At 45.1% G+C, this 21,116-nt stretch overlaps 1 protein-coding gene across 1 annotated transcript in view; it reads right to left on the minus strand.

Annotated features, from left to right (window-relative positions):
- Positions 1-20,015: 20,015 nt before the first annotated feature.
- The window catches only part of LOC115481064 (leucine-rich repeat and fibronectin type III domain-containing protein 1-like protein), a 363,511-nt gene continuing 362,410 nt past the window's right edge, over positions 20,016-21,116 (minus strand). The window contains exon 3 of the mRNA XM_030220063.1: positions 20,016-20,764. Within this exon, the coding sequence (XP_030075923.1) occupies positions 20,221-20,764 (544 nt within the window). The 3' untranslated portion in view covers positions 20,016-20,220. The remainder of the gene's footprint in view (positions 20,765-21,116) is intronic.

Consider the following 21,116-nt stretch of genomic DNA (forward strand, 5'->3'; position numbering starts at 1 on the left):
CTGCATGCCTAGATACCGTTATAAAATTATCTCCCAGGGTACCTAAATTGAGAGTACTGTATGTTACATGTGTCTCTACCACACTTAGGGGTGCACATTTACACCGGTTCTATGGCTTGCGTAAATGCAAGCACTTAAAAATTAGGCGCATTCATAACAGGTTAAGCTAGTATTCTATAACGGAACCTAGACATCTAGGAATAGGCTCTTATCACGCACCCTCTGGGTGCATAATTCCAGTTAAGGAATGCCCCCATTGAGTCTGCAAGAGGGACCAAAAGTAAAGAAGCCTGGAGTGGCAGTGAAGATTTGTACAGGGCAAGTGACAGATATTCTGTTCCGCAGCCATGGTATGATGTGTCCTCAGTGGTCAAGTTAGAATCTGGAAGTGGGTTAGGACAGGTAGGGGCTCATTTTCAAAGCATTTAGACTTTAGTAACCTATGGAACTTTGTAAGTCTAAGTGCTTTGAAACTAAGCCCCATAGTCACCTGATGCAATATGGAGATAGGGCAGTAATCCTGGATAAAGGCCTTTTGAGTGTACCATTGACCCAGGTCCAGGGCCTCTGATAGGGGGGGCAGGGGGAACAAAATTCCCTGGGCCTGGGCCTCCAAGGACGCCGAGGTCTCTCTCCTCCTGCTCCCAGGCTGCCGGCGCTGCAGTCCTGGTCTCATCTGCTGCCCTCGACTCCATCGACAGCCCCCCTCCATCCGCCACCGGGCCCCCTGCATTCAAATCAGCAGTGCCTCACCTCCGAGTGAAAGTGGCAGATCGCCTCCCTTCGGGCCTTCCCTCACTGTGTCCCACCATCATCTGATGTAACTTCCTGTTTCCACGAGGACGGGACACAGGGAGGGCCCAAAGGGAGGCGATCTGCCGCTTTCACACGGAGGTGAGGCGCTGCAGGTTTGAATGCAGGGGACCCGGTGGCGGACGGAGGGGGGCTATCGATGGGGCTAGGGGTGGGCAGGTGGAGTCCGGGGCCTGCGGCGCCAGCAGCCTGAGAGCAGGAGAGGGAGGCGACAGTGGTAGCGATTGGGGGGGGGGGGGGGCGGCCTTGCTCCAGGCCCGGCTCAGTCTCTCGGCGGCCCTGCCCAGGTCCCAGCCAAGGCCCCAAAAAAGATATGAATGCAAGGCTCTGAAGAGGCCTGTGGGTGTAATTAGACCTGATGTTCTTACCTCTTGTCCTTTAATGGTACATTTCCAAACCTATTGATGGTTACCAACCATTGTTAGAAATACTCTCTGGAGCACTATTAGCACCACAGTACTTGTTAACACTGTTCCCTCTAAGCTGAGCATGAGTCCTCCAACTGCATTGCTGTCAATGGGCGGTGCTGTTTCAAATTTGTGTTTTCAATTGCTAAGGACAAGCAGGTTCCCTGGAGTCCTGTAGAACTTGCCTGCCCTTCACTATTGAAAATGTGATAGCGAAAGAGCACTCCCCACTGTCAGGACTGTATGTAGAGGAGTCCTGCTGAGCTTATAGGGAACAGTGCTTGTTAAGCACATAATGATTTAATTACTTAACCAATTTGAGAATGTAAAGATTGTTTGAACAAGGAAGGATATAGTAGCTTTCATAATTGCTTACCTATCTGCAGATAAAGACCCTCTATTTCTTTCAGGAACATCAAAGAGGCAGCAGGTTGTACGTTCTTTGCAAAATGAACATTTCAGCTGGTGCAGATGAGAGGACCCTGATAAAGAATCAGTATCTGCCTCTCTTCAATAGATTTCAGACACTTTCTTTCTTTATGCTTGTCTTTTGCTATCCAAAGTCTGTCTGCGCTTCCCTTTGGATGCAGAACTGGAAAACTGCAATGATGTATTTGAATGAATTCACTAATGGTCAATGGACTATGCATTAACACGCATTCTAATCAGTCTCTGACAAAGCCAGTATTAGAAGGCCCATGCTGTGTATGATGTTAGGATGATTAATTGCTATCCTTCAAGCTATCTATGGTCTAATGTGGCCATTTTGCAAAGAATGTACTACCTCATTGATGCTCCTGAAAGAGTGTCTTGTATTTATCTGCAGATAGGTGAGCAATTATATGAGAGCTGCTATATGCTTCAATGTTCAAACAGTCTTTATGTTTTCTCAAATTGGTTAAGCAATTCATTCCTTATGTGCTGTAAAAGTACTATGATGCTAATAATACCCCATTGTTAGATACTGTTTCTAACAATCGTTTGGTAGCTATTGATAGCTTCAGAAAATTAACATTCCATAATGCTATTTTTCAGTTTTGACAGTGGTTATATTGTTAATCAAATGTGTTCAGAAGCAAAGAATTTTAATTAGCTTGATTTCACATTATTCCATGTTTTGGGCTGAAATGATTGATTATGGTATTTGAAGTGATATATTGAGTATTGATCAGCAGATGATGTGATCAATTTCAAGTCTGTGCAATGAAATTTTTAATTGGATGGGGAAGGAGAGGTATATAAGGGCCCCCAAAATTCAGTCTTTCCTTCCCCATAGACGTTGGAAAGAATTATACAAAAGGCACAAAGAAATGTTTGTTTGTCCATCTGTCTGTCTAGTGATGAAATAACTCAAAAGTTTAAGAGAATGGGATGAAATTTGGCATGTGGCACAAAAAGGTAAAATAACACATTCAGTTAAAAAATGGGCCAAATCAGACTGGGGATCCAGAGAAATAAGCACCCACCCCTATCACCAAAAAATAGCTCAATGGACTTCTATCGGAGAAAAAATTCCAGCTTCTGGAGAAATAGAAACTTACACTCCGTGAAACATAACAGTTAAAGAATTCCGCCTTTCACACTGCCTTTGCCTATTCTCTACTATCTCAACTCTGCCCCCCCCCAAAAAAAAAAAACTACCACAGTAATTTCCCTGCCCCCATTAAAATACCACTACTCCAAAACTACTTCACCTTTAAAAACTATCCCTTCACAAGTACCCCACAACCCCACAAACTATTCCACCTTGAAAAAAAATACTTCCTGCCTCTGTCCTATCTCCCCGCAAACTACCCTCACCCCTGAAACTGCCCCATCACCCCACAAATTTCTGCATCCCCAAAATCTACCCCACACAACTGTCTCACAACCCTACAAACCATTTCCATGCCCAACATGGTTTTTATACCAATAGCGTTTTTTTGACTATACGGATAATCACTACGCTCTGGGCAATATATCCTGATTATTTGGTTATTTCCAAATTTCCATGACTATACCTATAAGAGCTTACTGACCCCTGAGGCAGGCGTTTGTATGCTGAAACATGGCCCATGTTGGGTCATTTTCAGAATAAAAAGAACAACATTTATCTCCATCTTGAAGGCCCAGTGTTGCTTTTTTTCTGTTTCACCATCCTACAAACCATTTCCATGCCCAACATTTACTCCCCAAATTACATAAGTACATAAGTACATAAGTAGTGCCATACTGGGAAAGACCAAAGGTCCATCTAGCCCAGCATCCTGTCACCGACAGTGGCCAATCCAGGTCAAGGGCACCTGGCACGCTCCCCAAACGTAAAAACATTCCAGACAAGTTATACCTAAAAATGAGGAATTTTTCCAGTCCATTTAATAGCGGTCTATGGACTTGTCCTTTAGGAATCTATCTAACCCCTTTTTAAACTCCGTCAAGCTAACCGCCCGTACCACGTTCTCCGGCAATGAATTGTCATACTATCCTTCATACTGCTCCACCTCCAAAACATACTCTCAAAATCTATTCTCACAAACTGCCCCAATCCCCAAAACTACCACTATAGCTACCTTTCCACCCTGTAGACCTCACCATTCCCCAAATTACCCCACTACCCATAAATTGCTCCCATCCCAAAATTAACCCCTGCAACTACCACACTACTCTTCATACTGCTCTACCCCCCCAAACCCACCCATAACTGCCATACCAACCCAACCTGCCCCACCCCCAAAACTACTTTACACAAATTGTCCCATCACTTCATAAAGTGTCCCCACCCCCAAAATGTACCCCTGCAACTGCCCCACCATTCCACAAACTGTTCCCTCCTCACAGGTTCCCCCTGCAACTACCTAACCACACAGCAAACTTACCCATCTCCACAAAATACCTCCACCCTACTGCTTCACCACCCCAGAAACTGCCTCACCCCCAGACTCCCCCTGAAACTGCCCCACCCTCAAAGACTATCTCTGCAATTGCTCCGTCACCTCACAAACTGCCCCGTCACCTCACAAACTGCCCCCACTCTCAGACTAATCCCCCAAACAGGACCACCATCCTGCAAACTGCCCAAACCCCCACAAACTACCCTCACAACTGCCATACCATCCTTGCCCTCAAAACACTAGTCCCACAAACTTCGTATCCCATCTCATTAACTGACCTACTCCTAAAACACTCCATTCAACTGCCCCACTGTCCTGCAAACTGCCTCATCCCCCAAACTATCCATGTAACTGCTCCACCATACCGCACACTGCCCAATCCCAAAACTACCACACACCTGGCAAACTACTCCACTCCCAAAACTATCTCACTTTACTTTCCCTCCACCCCACAAACTGCTCCCACCATGAACCTACCACCAACTGCCACATCATCCTCAAACTGCCCCAATGCTAGAAACTACTCCCCACAAACTTCCCACCACCCCATAAATTGTTCTCATCCCCAAAATATACCTTCTGCAACTGCCCACCACATTGTACATTTCCCCCAACCCCCAAATATTACCCGAAGCTACTGCTCCACCATTCCACGAAATGCCCCATCCTGAAAGACTTCCATATAAACTAACCCCAAAACCTACCTCCACAACTGCTCCACTATACCACAAACTGTCCCCATCCCCAAAGTCTACCCCAACTGTCCCAGAACTCTGCAATCTGCCCCACCTCCAAAATCTATTCTCAGAAACTGTACTATCACCCCACAAACTGTCCACACCTCCATAAACTCCCCCCTCAATTGCCCCACCAGTGCACTTACTGTCCCATCCTCAAAACTACGTTCAGTAACTGCCCAACCATCCCAGAAACTCTCCTATGCCCGAAAGCTACTTATCACAACGGCCCTACCACCCCACCAACTATTTTACCCTGCCTACCTCCTGAAACTGCCTCCTGACCCTGTAAACTACCCTATTCCAAATATTTGCCCTCACAACTGCCTCACCATCCCACAAACTCCATACCCATAAAAATATCCTTGAAATCACCCATTATTATTATGTTATCCAGTTTGTTAGCCTCCCTAATTTCTGATAACATTTCTACATCTTACTGTTCATCCTGGCCAGGTGGACGGTAGTACACTCTTATCACTATCCTTTTCCCCTTTACACATGGAATTTCAATCCATAGGGATTCCAAGATGTGTTTTGTTTCCTACAGAATTTTCAATCTATTTGATTCAAAGCCCTTCTTAACATACAATACTACCCCTCCACCAATTCAATCCACCCTATCACTATGATATAATTCGTACCCTGGTATATCAGAAGATAACTGGCTATCTCTCGCTGAATATTCGTGGGTAGCTAGTTAAGCACTATTTAACCGACCAGAACTGATCCTGGCCAGTTAAATATCCTAATCTCTAATTTTATATGCTGGTTTAAATATGTAAATATTGTCATATTCAGGAGAATGCCCCAGCACATGAATCTGTCCCCAAGATTGCTTTCCCACAAAGGGCAAGGGTTCTTGAAACACGGAGTACACCAGTAGACAAGGAATTCCAAGGCTGGAGGGGAGGGGAGGAGAGGTCTTAGATGCCCAGGAGACTTTCCAGGGGTAGGGTTAGTGAAAAGAGAAGCTCTGAGGAAGCCTGCTGGGAGCCATTAAATACTGGATCTGCAGCCAGTATGTAATGGCTCCCAGCAGGTTCAAGGGGATGGAGTTCCTAATGAAAGGCCGAGGGAACCTACTCCTATGGAAGTGGAGGGACCTGAGATACAAGGGGAGGATCAAATGTCAGAAGTGGAGTTTATGGACTGCTCTGATGCAGCCAATTGGGTAGAACCCCAAAGTATGGAAATGTGAGTGAGAAAAGGAGATTTCCAGATACATGCTACAACTTACAACTTTCCGGTTGACAGCTGTGGGGTGGGAGATAGTGCCTGTTATATAAGAAAACTATCACAAGGGGAGGAGCTGTCAGGGATCACCTAGAACTCATAAAGCTGGGAGATCCCAAACCAGAGGACAGACTACAGAAGGTACTGGATTTTTCCAGACATGATTTGCATATGACATGTGGACATTTAACATTCCTGGATTATAAATTGCTAGGGAAGGAGTCTAGGGGTTGGAACTTAATCTTAAAATATAGTGTCTTGCTGATTATTGGATGCTAAATTTGTTTGTTCACCCTGAGTGGGAAGGTGGCCCAGAATCAGGACCCCAGAGGCTGTCCAGGGTTATGGACCCATCCTTAAGGGAGATGGGACCTTTTTCATCGTGCAGCTCTGGCACCTTACCTTGGACTACTGCATGGACCTTATAAGTGTGTGGGCCTGAATTGCTGGCAGAGGACCCCTACCTTTGACAATATATAGATAGAAGCACCTGTTTGTGCATCTTCTTATGCTCTCAGCCATGCTGATTGTGGGCAAGGCAGTATGCTGAACAGAGAGTAGTCTGGACACTGCCTAGTCACACCTGCTGGTTGGTACCTGAGTGGTGGCTAGTGTGAGACAAAATAGGTGTGGGCTTGCAGGGTGAAGGGGGTATATGGGGCTGGGCTCTTGCTGAAAGCTGTTAGGCACAGACAAGGAATGCTTTGAGTAGGCCAAATATTGCCTATGTCAATAGCTTCTGCCCTCTTCCTGGGAGCAGCAGTGCAAATGTCTACCTAGCATCTTTGTCAAGGGACATCTTTGATGGGAACTTGGTTCTAGCCTCCAGCATACACAGCCCTATACTGTGACCCACAATGCTGTTTATCTGAACTGCTTATCTTTTCATGTCCAGGTAACTGTAGCTATATAAGGGGATAATGGCATTGGTCAGTTCAGCAGGCCACTCTTTTCCAACTCTCCAGAGGGATACTGGCTATAGAGCATATTTGCCTGCACTTCTGACTCCTTGTTCACTTTGTCACCAACTGAGTGGCTGAGGCATCCCCAGGACCTAAAGTCTCATCTCAGGAAAGGCCCTACTCACAGATGCCCAACAGCCATGACCTGAGATAAGGGACTAGAAAGGGAGACTGCAGTCATATGTGCACCCCCCCCCCCCCCCACACACACACACACTCTGGAACCAGGTAGCAGCTTCCAAATACCTCACATCTGTGTCATGTGCTGGAGTGTCTAATCTAAGTTCAACTGGTGTAGCTGGCTGTGGCAGGCCATACCTCTTTTCTAGTTAAGCCATGGTATAATGGTTTGGGGTGTGGCCTAGGTTCCAGGGGGTGGCAGGTTCAAGTCCTACTGGGACTTCTTGTTATACAGGCCACATTAGATTCCTCTCCATTGGGCAACCCATTGGTTGAGCACTTAACAGTAAGAAGGAGCTGCTCTTATTGTGGGACATTGAGGGCCCTTTGGACACTTCTCTCCCCTGTCTTTAACCCCTCCCCTTGTTTTACAGTCTCCCTTTACCAGGGATTGGCTAGTAGTGTTTAAACCACAACACTTGTTAGCCTTGCATATCAGAGCATCAACACTTTTTTTTGGAGAATGGAGGCACAAACCTTTGTATGCTTATATCAGAAAATATTGTATTTGTAACAAAAATAAAACTTTCAACTATACAAGAGTTATTGTCCACTGAGTACATTGTGGCTACAGCCACTGCTCCTCATAGAGCATCATGAGTTCCCTGAGTATTTGCCCCTGAATATGATGTAGGGCTCCCAGCTCCTGCTGCATATCTCTGTACATGCTTGTGACTTGCAGCAGGAGCTAGGCTAGGGTGGCTGGCAGCCATTTCAGGGGTGTTCAGCTGCTGTGACTTCCTGCCTACCTACCTGGGGGGGGGGGCTGTTGGTCCACTCTTCTTTCGCCCTCCAGTGGGGTCATGTCCCCCCAAGGGTCCTCCTCCTCTTCTATGTCCATCTGCTGCTAAGTATGGCCCTGTTGTGGTGTGAGGGGCACCTTCCACTTCCTAGGGTCCAACACTACTTCCTCCCAGGCCCTCTTGGCAGTAGGCTGGTCCTGAGCAGGCTGGGCAGAAGTTGGAGGGTGGTCTGTGTGTTTAAAAGGTTTGCATTACAGGTCAGCACATCCTATATAACTTGCATAGTGGTGCAGCTGACTACTGTAGGCAGGGACAGGGACAGCTGGGGGCTGTTGGTTGTTACTTTGGGGACATCTATGATCTGTGGCACCAATGAGATGACATAGCAGGAAAACCTGGAGCCAGTGATGTGATAGCTGTCCCCTGAGAGGGTTCTCCCTATGGGCATGCAAGATGGGTCCTGGCCATACTGGAGGGCCCTGGGTGAGCAGGCAGTGGCTGGGAGGTGGTGTGTCACTGCACTGTTGTATGGATGGGGCCATTGTTCCAGCTCTTGTCAGAGATATGGGTGTGTGTAGCTGGGAGATGGCAGGAGACCCTGTTTAATCCTCACATCCTTCTGGCCACCTTGGCTGGGACCCCCATGAGAAGGGTAATTTACATATTGCAAGGTGGAAAGCCTAGGTTTGGAGATATAATCATGCTTGCTGGCTTGGGGACCTCACTGATGCCACTGGCTGCACATCACCCCATCTCATGGGCATGTTTGAGCGGGGGAGTGGGAGTATGCATAGATAGTAGTTTCCCTAAAGAGGGGTTTGTGTCTATCATGTGCAGGTTTCAAGGGGCCCCAGCTTTGGCCTTGAGGGATGATTCACAGGGCAACATACCTAACTTGGGACCTCACAATGGTATATACAATTAATGTGGGTTCTGGGCCATGAAAGCCATCCATTTGAGTGGCAACTTGTACTCTCACAGCCCTCTGTGATCAGTGTACTGACCTCTTTGAGTGCACTTTTCTCAGGTGTTAGTGTGGCATAGGGGTTAAGGGTGTGGCCGCTTAATACAGAGGACATGGGTTTGATTCCCATAAATACAAAAGTATTGCCATACTGGGACCGACCAAAGGTCCATCAAGTCCAGCATCCTGTTTCCAACAGTGTCCAATCCAGGTCACAAATACCTGGCAAGATCCCCAAAAAGTACAAAACATTTTATGATGCTTATCCCAGAAATAGTGGATTTTCCCCAAGTTCAATTTAATAATGGTCTATGGACTTTTCCTTTAGGAAGCTGTCCAAACCTTTTTAAACTCTGCTAAGCTAACCACCTTTACCACATTCTCTGGCAACGAATTCCAGAGTTTAATTACACGTTGAGTGAAGAAAAAGTTTCTCTGATTCGTTTTAAATTTACTACTTTGTAACTTCATCGCATGCCCCCTAGTCCTAGTATTTTTGGAAAGCGTAAACAGATAATTCATGTCTACCCGTTCCACTCCACTCATTATTTTATAGACCTCTATCATATCTCCCCTCAGCTGTCTTTTCTCCAAGCTGAAGAGCCCAGCCACTTTAACCTTTCCTCATAGCCATCCCCTATATCATTTTCGTCACCCTTCTCTGCACCTTTTCTAATTTCACTATATCTTTTTTGAGATGCGGCGACCAGAATTGAACACAATATTCGAGGCCAGGGATTCCCACTGTGGTTCTTTCTGGTTACTGTTTCATTTACTCTGCCATAGCTGGTACAATGTGCTAGGGAGGTGTGTATGATATGCTGGCCACTTTTTTGTTAGTCACAGGAGGATGGTGTCCACCATCCTTCCCCCTCCCCCATCTCTTCCATGTCTTCTCATAGGTTTGCAGTTGGCTGCAACACTTTCTAGTGGATATGGCACTGTTTCATAAGGCGATTTGATATTTGGCTTTCTATTCCCTGTACTTGGAGTTACATTATAGAACTCTTTACCTATCGCCATCAGAACAGATAATAGCTACCTTAGCTTCTGGAAGAGGCTAAAAACCTTTCTCTTCCCAAAAACTGTTTCATAAGAATCCATTACAACTCCTGTCACCTCGTATGATCTATCAGACTTTCCTACAATGTCCTTTTGTCTCATGCATACATTCTAACAGTTTCTGCTTTTGTCACACCTAGAATGTAAACCGCACTGAACCCTGAAAAGGAGATATTAGCGATATACAAGAATTGATTTGAATTGAATTCCAATAAACTTATTCTCAACCCTGCCCAAACCATGGGTCTTTGGGTAACTGGCTATAGATTTCATCCAAATATCTCTCCTACTTTGAGAAATTCACCAGTCTCTGTCACTGAATCCGTATGCTATCTCGGTGTCTTTCTGGATTCTCAATTGACATTTGATTCTCGCATTTCCTCAGTTGTCAAATCCTGTTTTTTTTTTCACTGCGTCTCATCTGTTCTCTCTGTATCTATATTGATGACACAGCTTGCGCTTCCCTTCTCTATTTTCTTCTTACAACCCATCTAGACTATTGTAATATCTACTCTGGCCTTCCCATCAGTTCCTTGATATGTCTTCAGACTGTCTAAAATATGTCTATCAGAATTCTCACCCATGCACACTGCCTTGACCATGTTACGCCATTTCTCATATATCATCATCTGCTTCCTGTTTCTTTACGTATTCAGCACAAAATTCCGACTCTTGCACACAAGGTATTACATCTTGAGATCCCTACATATAGTAATGTGGTAACATAGTAGATGACGGCAGAAAAAGACCTGCACGGTCCATCCAGTCTGCCCAACAAGATAAACTCATATGTGCTACTGTTTGTGTATACCTTACCTTGATTTGTATCTGCCATTTTCAGGGCGCAGACCGTAGAAGTCTTGCTCAGCACTAGCCCCGCCTCCCAACCACCAGCCCCGCCTCCCCTCCCACTGGCTCTGCTACCCAATCTCGGCTAACCTTCTTTGATTGCTTCCTATGTTCCCGCTTGTGCCCTTCGATCCACTTCTGCATACCTTTCTTCAATTTGTTGTTCCTGTCTTAAATCTACCCGGCATTTTGCCTTTTTCTGCCATGCTCCTACTCTTTGTATTAAAGAGCAAGGGAGAGGGAATTCCAAACAGTTTTATATTAAATTTCGATCTGTCTCGAAAAGTCACCGCTTTTCGCTTTCCTTTCCCACTGGTTCTCATGGGTGATGTGGGTAACTTCTGACAGCAAGGAAACTTTCCTGTAATCTTGAACTCAGTGGGGCTGATATTCAGACTGCAGGTGGTAGTCAGGCTGCCTCCTGTGGTCAGCGCTGAGCTCAGATATTCAATGCCAGGCCATTGTCGCTGACCAGCATTGAATAGCTGTGTGTTTTTTGGCCGGTTTAAATTTAACCAGCCAAGCCAATATTCAGCGCTGGCCGGTTAAGTTTAAACCAGCCAAATTTATTCCAGTTATTTTGGCGGCTTAATTTGGCCACCAAACTTAGCCGGCAAGGTGTTAAATATCTGCGGATAGCGGTTATATTGCGTGGTACAACCAACTGTCCACTAAGCGCTAACCATTAATACTGAGTGGGAGATAACCCTAGTAGTGTAAAGTAAATCCCCTGACGCAGCCTCTTGGGAGGTGAAACGTTTCCACATTGGGTTATTTTTAATAAAATTATATGGTTTAACCTAACCTAACCTTTATACCTTTCACGAAATCTAGACTGCCCCCAATTTGACTACCCCTACTTGATTGACTATACATTTGTTCTTTAGATTGTAAGCTCTTTGAGCAGGGACTGTCCTTCTATGTTAAATTGTACAGCGCTGCTTAACCCTAGTAGCGCTTTATAAATGTCAAATAGTTGCGGATGATTTGGTGGTGGTGATGAGGGACCCCCAGAATTCATTGAGGCAGCTCTGGGCACAGATAGAACAATACAGTGCTCTTTCAGGGTTTAAAATAAATGCACACAAATCACATTGGCTCACCATCACTCCTGGGGTGGGAGGCACAGGGTTAGAGGAACTGGGAGTGGAAGAAGCTGAAGAGGCAATCAAGTACTTAGGAGTCCAAATCCCCCAGAACCTGGCTCAAGTGTGTGCCCAAAATGTGAACAGGCTATTGAAGGATATGGTGGACAAGTTGAAGCTGTGGCAATCCCTCCCACTCTCTTTGCTTGGCAGAATAGCGCTATACAACATGATGATTGTACCCAGATGGTTATATGTGTTCCAAATGCTCCCATTTTATCTTCCAAGGAAAGTGGAACGGCAAATAAACAAAATATTGCAGAAATTCCTTTGGAAAGGAAAGAAAGCAAAAATTGCTCTGCGGATTCTGCAGATCCCAAGAGAATACGGGGGCCTGGGCCTCCTGAGTTTGCGATACTTAACGGTAGCCTGTGGAATCAGGCACCTAAATGACTGGTTTCGAAAGACAAGTGAATACTCTGCTACCACTATGGAATTAGGCTTGTTTGGCCCAGACAACTTTACAGGATTTCTGCATGGTAGCAAGCAACATCCCCCAGCAGTCCTACAGAAGTCACATATTTTGCCTACGATGAAAGCGGTGTGGAAATGGATCTGCCGCATGCATGGCTTTTCGCCTAAAACTACCCCCTACCTGTCGATTTGTGGCAACCCGGGGTTCGAGCCTGGGACAAGTTATACTGTATTCAACAGATGGAAGGAAAAGGGGATAGAATACCTATATCATGTGCTCACAGACGAAGGGCGTATCAGAACGTTTCCAGAACTGAGAGCTCAGTTCAAAATAAATTCAGCGGACTATTTCCATTATTACCAGCTGAGGCACTATTAGGCTCATTTTCAAAGCACTTAGCCTCCCAAAGTTCCATAGAAACCTATTGAACTTAGCCTCCCAAAGTGCTTTGAAAATATGCCTCAATGTGTCCAGTCTGACTTGGACAGACCTCACCGAGGACGTGAGGGAAGAACTGGCTGCTGCTATGTCGCTGGGGGCGCAATTGAAAGTGCCCATGGCCTACCATCATCACCACATCCGAGATACAATGCCAGAATTGGATTACAGGGGCTACGCGGCAAAATGGAGCCAAGATCTGGGAAGCCAGATAAGTGAGACTATGCTTAAGGACCATGTGCGGTCGCTCTGGCAGACCACAAAACTGGCAGAGCACTGGGAAATACAATATAAATTCGCACTAAGGATATATGTGGCGCCTAGAAGAGCTTTCCATATGGGAGCATCACCGGATGGAGCATGTGGGAAATGCCATCAAGAAGCGGCTACATTGGCTCACATGTTTTGGACATGCCCAAGAGTGGTTTGGTTTTGGAAAAGTATACTACAACAAGTGACAGAACTCTGGTCCCGAAGATGGACATATGATCCAAAGTTGCTTTTTGGACACCCAAGGCTAAGCAAGCCAACGCCGAAGGGATTCACAGACTTTGTAAAAAGAGCTACAGTAGTAGCGAAAAAAGCAATCCTGCAGGAGTGGCTGGGGAACAAACCACCATCACTGCAATATTGGCGAACTCAAATGCTTATACTTTTACGTACAGAACATCTGGCAATGCGGAACCAGCCATGGATAAGAAAACAACAATTTGAATGCAGATGGGCACCCTTTTGGGAAACCTTGACCCCAATGGTCCGGAGCCAGATATTGAACCTATAATCCCCGTTGCTGCTGCTCCTGTAACCTCTGCTTGTTACTGGATATATAAGGGAAAAAAGGAGGGGGGGGGGGAGGCTTTGGGGAGGGAAGGGGGTAGGGAACAGGGAGGGGAGGGGGAGTAGTTTAGAGGGGGGAATACTAATATCAATAAAAATACAAAATGTGAAGATATGCCAATTGCTGTTATGGAACTTGCTTATGTAATGTGAAATGTTACAGCTGATTATGTTCACTTAATAAAAATGATTGAAACATAAATGTCAAATAGTAGTAGTAGTAGCAGTATGGTTTCTGAACATTGACTGAGATCTGTTTAGTTAAATGGTGACTATTCCTCCTATTTTCTCTTTTACTTTCCTATTTGAAATAATGGAGTTCCTTTCTATTTTCTTTTTCTTACCTCAAGGACTGGATTTGAGGACATCTGCCCTATGTGGTGCTTGCCATGGAATACCCAAATCCCACCACCTTTTTGGACAGTTAACTTTGACCACATAATGATTTACAGATCCAAAATTATCTCTTCGATCTCCCATAAATGAAAAAAAAAAAAACCTCAAACACTTATGTGGTCACGGCTGTTTCCGACTGCATAAGTGCTTTCAAATATTGGCTTCATTCTGGCGCTGGTGACCATTTCACATTGCAGTAAATGAAAATTACAAAAAAAAATAAATTTAGTACACTATAATCATAGAGTAGCTGCTGGAAGGTTTAAATATTTGATGCTGGAGAACAATTTATAGCACAGTCTGACATGATGACATGTGAACATATTTTTTCCTTGTTTCAGCCCTGTCTGCAGTCCAGTGTGGGCAGCATGGATGTCACCATCTGCCAGGAAAATACTGGAACTGTTGCCTATACTATCCTAGAACACTTTGGGGAGACGCCAGATAGTGGCAGCATGGTTGCAATTATCTGTTGGGAAGATACCTGAGCTTTTGCCTATTCTGTCCCAGAACACTTGACGCATTGCTAGCTTTCAATGAAAAATGCAGTTTGTGAAGTTTAACACAAGCTACATTATTCTTTATTCCATAACAATTAGCTGTTTTACATGCATTTGCATGCTTCACAGTTCCTTATTATTATCGTGAGCTGGAGTTTAAAAATCCTGCATTAAAATGCATTACTGGCACATAGTAGAATTTATTTGCAAATTAATGTGCATTATTGCCATAATGCAGCTTAGTGAATAGACCACTTAGATTTTAAGCCCTCTAGGGCAGAAAAATACTTATGGTACTTGAATGTAACTTGCCTTAGGTTCAGAAGGGTGAGTTAATTACAATATAAAATCTAAAATCCAAAGCTAGTAAACATGAAAGACTATCTGAATGCCAATTTTAGCATAGAACACTGTAGAAATCCAAATTAGTACAAACCTTTCTTTGTTGAAGAAATGAGACCTTTGTATTTGCAGTGTGGAAATGTTCTATGAATTCTAAGCTTAGTTTAGTGTCAAAGATTCTTGTTTTATCTGTATGATTACCGCAGGGTGGCAATAGAATTAAAAATTTAGATCCCCCCCCCCCCCAATATTCAGTCGGCAGGGCCACCAAGAGACAAAGCTGAGCCCAAGGCAAACAACCTTAAGGACCCTGACAATGACGCCCCCCCCTCTCATTTTTGTAAAACTTGAGGCCCCCTACATACCTCTTTAAACGGAAGTTCTTCACCGGCATTGAACATGGGCAGCCAGCAACTGATACACACTGCTCCCGCTGGCCCCACAGCCTTCCCTCTGGCATGTTCCCACCTATGTGGAAACAGGAAGTTGTATCAAAGAGAAGGCTGTTCAGCTGGCACGAGCAGTATGTATCAGTCGCTGGCTGCTCATGCTCACTGCCGGTGAAGAACTGGTGTTTGAAAAGGTATGCCAGGGGCCTCAATTTTTTAGAAAAATGATAGATTCAAATTGATTCAAATCGCAAATTGGACAGCACTAGCTTTGGGCTTCCTTAGAGGCTGTGCCTGGGGAATCTTACTCCCCTGTCCTCCGTCTCAGCAGCCCTGTCAGTTGGCGCCGGTGAGCGTTTTTTTAAATGCCTACCATCGCCAGTTAATTTAGCCCCCAATATTCAGTGCTGGGCTATGTCCAGGCACTGCCACTGAATGTCGAGGGCTAAATGAGGGTGGGCTGGCTGACAGAGCATATGCGGGCCCAGCCGATATTCAGCCGGAGCCCACATAATAAAAGTTATGTGGGTCCTGGCTGAATATCCAGCCAAGACCCACATTTTTAAAAAGTCTTTTCCCCCTTCCCGCCCCTCCCTCCAATGTGCAGTGGTTGCAGTGGCGGCACTTCCTCAACAACAACCCCCTCCTCAGGCAGCATCCCCTCCCATTGCCATCTCCTCCTCCTGGTCAGGATTGGACCTCCCTGTTAGTCCAACGGGGTGTCAGGAGCAAATCACCTTTGATCCTGTCCCTAGAGGCAGCTTCTTCAAAATGGATGCCACAATCTCTTGCAGCAGCCTCATAGTTCTGCAAATACCAAGAGAGGTCGCAGTAGACATTTTGAAAAAGTTGCCGCTAGGGACAGGAGCGAAGAGGTTTGCTCCTGCCCCTGATGCCCAGCTAGATCACCAGGAAGGTCAGGTAGGCCCGGGAGGGGGGGGGGGGGGGTTCCTATCCTGACCAGGAGTTGGGGGTGGGGATGGGAGAGAGATGCTCCCCGGGAGGGTGCTGCCGCACATTAGGAGGGAGGGGGAAGGAAAGGGGAAGGTATATATTTTTAATGCAGTTCTTGGCCCAATATTCAGCTGGGGCCCACCTAAACTAAATTTTGAGCTGTCCTAAATTCATCTGCTTAACTTATGTGGGCCTCTGCTGAATTTTGCTGGTGTATGCATAAGTCCTAGCTTCTGCCCAGCTCCACCCTGTGGTTCACCCCTGACCTACTCTCTTTTATGGGGGCCAGTCAGAAGCGATATTCAGCAACATTCACCACTTTACTGGCGCTGAATATTGGCAGTTGAGGGACAACAGCCCATTTAAGCAATCAGGAGAGGCTCCTGCCTGCTTAAATCACTTTGAATATCGGCCACACACTGTTTTCTGTCAGCTAGTATGATATGATAACAAAAAATGTTTAACTTGTGATGTCAACTGACAACAAAGGGCTGGATTAAGTAAACATAGCTGAAAAACAGGCACCGGAAAAAAAAAATCAGCACTCAGCACTATTTTGTAAAGAGTGATCCAGAATGATCACCCTTTACAAAATAATGCCACAACTTTGGGCGTGAGGACTTATGCCAGCTGAAACCTGGTGTAAATCGTGGCACGCAAGTTGGTCGTGGATCCCATGGATTCTATAGCATTGTGCACATCATTTGTGAATGCCCCTGGCCCACCCATGCCCTCCTCCAATGGCTACGCTCCGTTTTAGGCTGGGCGTTATGGAATTTGGGCACCTAGGATTATGGACTAGCACACAGCTAGATGCATGCTCAACCCCTAATTGTTAGCATCCAATTATTAATATTTATTGGCTTCTTAATCATTTAGGTTGTGGGCCTAACTGATATTGGGGGACTCTTTATAGTATCTGGGGGGAAAGTACAACATCTGCAGTGTTTCTTCTTTTTGCTTGATGTGTGAAGAAACAAAAATGGCTATTCTTTGTCTTCCCGTTTTAAGATTAAAGGTCTCTTCACATTTTAGCTTTCCCTCACCTCTTTCTCCCAACCAGGATCTAAACATCTCTAAGCATCTCTTGAAGGCACTGGATTTCTTATCGTAGACTTCTCCAAAAGCCTTACTCAAAATCACTGCCTCATCTGGATTCTAAGATCCTTACAATTTATTTTATTTATTTATATCACTTGATATACCGCACGTTAGCCTCAGCATAGGCAACATGGCAGTTTACAATAAAAAAGAGTTTAGAAAAATGAAGGTACTAGATAGAATATAGCCGCGCAGAGATCAAGGTAGCGGAGGAGGGGAAGGACTCTAAGAAAAGTTAGGTCTTAAGCAGTTTCTTGATAGAGGTGAGGGGTTGGTTGGTTTCTGATGGAGAGGGGCAAGTCTTTCCAAAATTTGGGTCCTATGTATCTAAACGCAGAGATCGTCAGTACTTTGAGATGAAGTACAGAGGGTAGGGGAAGGGTGAATAGGTTCTGATCTGCAGAGCAGAGAGGACTTTAAGGAATGATGAGAGAAGCAAGCTAGGAGGGAGCAAGTGGTTGATAGGTTAGAAGAGGATTTTGTATTTGATGTGAGCGATGACTGAAAGCCAATGTTCATAGCAGAGGAGGGGGTCACATGATCAAAGCAGGTAGCATTGTTCATGAATTTGACAGCAGTTGACTAAATGACCAAAGGCATTTGAGGGATTGAAGAGGAAGATCAAAGTAAAGGGAATTACAGTAGTCTAGGTGGGATATAACAAGTGCAAGAATGAGGGGACTTAAGTGTGAAGAAGAAAGAAGAAGATGAACAGCACGGAGGCAGTGAAGGGCAAAGAAGGAGACATAGATAACCGAGCCTATTTGTAATTTGAAAGTGAGTTGGGAATCTAGAATGACTCCAAGAACCTTGTTAGAGTCTTTGTACTGAAGGCTATCGATGGAGGGAGGTAAAAGAAAGCTAATGGCTGAAGGGATGAAAAAGATAGATTTGCATTTTGCAGAGTTAAGAAAAAGAAGATTGCTCTTAAGCCAATGAGAATCATGAGATAGGCAATCACTGAGACGAGAGATGGCAGCAGGATCATTGACATGAAATAAAATCTGAATATCATCTGCGTAGCAAAACTGTGTGCACAAGTGATCTTGAATGATCGTGATAAGTGGGGCAAGGAAGACATTACAGAGGTGGGAACAAGCATGGAGCCCTGAGTGAACAGGAAGTGGAGTGGTGGAAATGGAATCAAAGTTGAGCTGGTAGGTACAGTCCATAAGACAGCTAGTGAACCAAGATAGAACAGTGCCAGTAACATCGACTGACTGGAGATGACGAAGCAAGAAAGAGTGATCCACCAGGTCGAAAACAGAGGAGAGGTCAAGTGAGACCAGCATGACTGAGGAGTGATGATCAAGAGTTTTACGGATGCAATCATTAATGGTGAAGAGGAGAATTTCAGTACTATGATATGGCCTCCAGATTGATAAGGATGAAGAGTATTGCATTATTCAATATGTTGAGAAAATTGGAGTAGTACAATGTTCTCAAAAAATCTTGGAGGAAAAAAGGGAGGTTAGAGATTGGATGGAAGCTCGCAGGGAAAGAGGAATCAAGGTGAGGTTTCTTCAGTAGAGGGTGGACGCGGGTGGCCGTGCTTCCACAGGGGAGGAACAAAATCATCAGAGAGACTGGAGATAAGGAGAGGAAGAGAGTGAGGGATCAGAGATGAGGCCAGCCATTTAGTAAGGAAAGCAGGTAAGGGGTCAGTTGATGTGGAGGAGGGATTGAGGGAAGCAGTGGTGCATGAGAGAGAGAGGGGGGCAGGGGATGTTGAACAGACTAGTTAGAAGAAAGACAAGTAGGGGACATGGGAGGAAGATAGAGTGCTAGAAACAGAGAGGGCAGAAGAGGGGAGGGATGTCGGGGCATAGATAGAAGGGACTGTAGTCAAGGATGGTAAAGGAGAAAGCTGGGCAGCAGATGCAACAGCAGGTCTAAGGGAGGCAATTTTAAATTGCCAGGTGTCTGCAAGGAGTATAGGGGAAGGAGTAGGGCTCACAGATTGGTAAAATGGAGGGAAGATAGAGCGATTGATTCAAGAGCCTTGAAAAGAGCACCGGGGGGGGGGGGGGGAGTTAAGAGAGTGTAGAATCTGATCTTCAAAGTTTTGATGTCTGGCCAGACGAATTGCCTTCTAGTATTCTATATAACAAGCATTAAAGAGGGCATGATCAGCTGGAGAATGCGTCTTGTGCCAGAGTCTCTCCGCCAAGTGAAGGCGGGCAGGAAAAAGTTTATGATCAGGAGAAAACCATGGAGTAGATTTGGGGCGGGAGGTATGAGTGAAAGAAAGAGGAGCATGGGTGTCTAGGACAGAAGAAAGGTCAAGGTTAAGCTGAAGAAGGTGCTGAGAGAGGGGAAAGGAAGGTGACTGAGGGGGTAAAAATTGAATGGGGTTAGAAATTTTTGAGCAAGAGGTATCATTGCGGGTACGAGTAGAGCAAGATGCGGCAGTAGGTGGAGCAGGAGGGGAGGGGACCAGATGAGAGAATGTAATCAGAAGGTGGTCAGACCAGGGTAAAGGAAAGGTAAGAAGAAGAGGGGCAAAACTCAGATCAAAATACACATTACCAGCTGTGCATACTCTGACTCTAACCAGATTCCCTGCAAGCCTTTATCACTGCTGAATAAAACCAACACCCAAAAGAACCATCTCTGTAAACCACACACTTTTTATCTTTAATATAGTGAAACAAAAATAGCTAAGAATGCAGAAGTGTTTTTTTCTTTTTTACAGAGTAAAAAAATAATTTTTTGAAATCATTTGCTCTTAAAAATAGACAATAGTAAGTGAAGCTTTAAAATCCAATCACTTGCATTGAAATCGTCTGGTTTTTTTTTGGTAACACCACCTTGGCCTTTGTCTTGTTTTAGTGGTATATCCTTTTATTTTAATTTTTCGTCTATTGATTTTTGCAGCTGTTATTGAGATAACACATCATGCGTTAGCAGGGTAGTGTCAGGCAGTGTCACTTTCTCGCAGTCCTGGCTGACATCTGTGACTGCCATGTCTTTCAGAGCCATCCCGGAGCCCTCATGGAGCATACTATCCTGCCTCTCGGACAGTTTGGAGGTGGAGCGGAGCATTGTTCCTCCCTGGCTGCTGCCATTGGTCTGGGAGCAGACATTGATAACCCTGGTGCCTTTGCTCTTGTGGTGGTGGCGGCGGCGGTGGGGGTGCTGGTTATACACCTTGTATTTCATGAGCAGAATGAAAATGAAAACCAGTACAGAGGCCACAATGATACCCCCAATAATGATGATCATGGTGCCCCCCAGGAACTGGGCATGGAGGGATCGGCACTGCTTGAACTCCTGCTCCGTGGTGAACTGGACACAGCCGATCACCCGTGTGGCAGTAAGGGAAGTGGTGCCATCATCATATACGGCCAAGACGCAGAGATCGTAATCACGGGATGCCACTAGGTCACTCAGGTAGAAGGACTTGCTAGCAGATGGAATCATTCTGCAGGAAAGGAAACATCCAGAACTGGCATTAGACTTTGGTGATGGGTAACAGAATTATTTTATATTACTCTTGGCAGCCAATATCAAACTTTCCTAGTCCACCAAGTACTAACTACAACTTCGTTTTTATGTGTAAAGTGCAAAACGAAGTATACCAAATGCATCAGATGAAATAGTTATAATTATTGGCCTTCATTTTTAGAGTTGCCAAAAGAAGTAGGTCCTATAGTAACATGGCACAGATTTCATAATGTTAACCATCAAATGAGTGTAAAACTGATTTGTACAGTAGAGTGCTTCCAACCATCTTTATGCCTCTGTAGGCTGAGACACTTTATAATGGGGTAAGA

This window comes from Microcaecilia unicolor, chromosome 11 (genome assembly GCF_901765095.1).
Source record: "Microcaecilia unicolor chromosome 11, aMicUni1.1, whole genome shotgun sequence".
NCBI classification, from domain to species: Eukaryota; Metazoa; Chordata; class Amphibia; order Gymnophiona; family Siphonopidae; genus Microcaecilia; species Microcaecilia unicolor.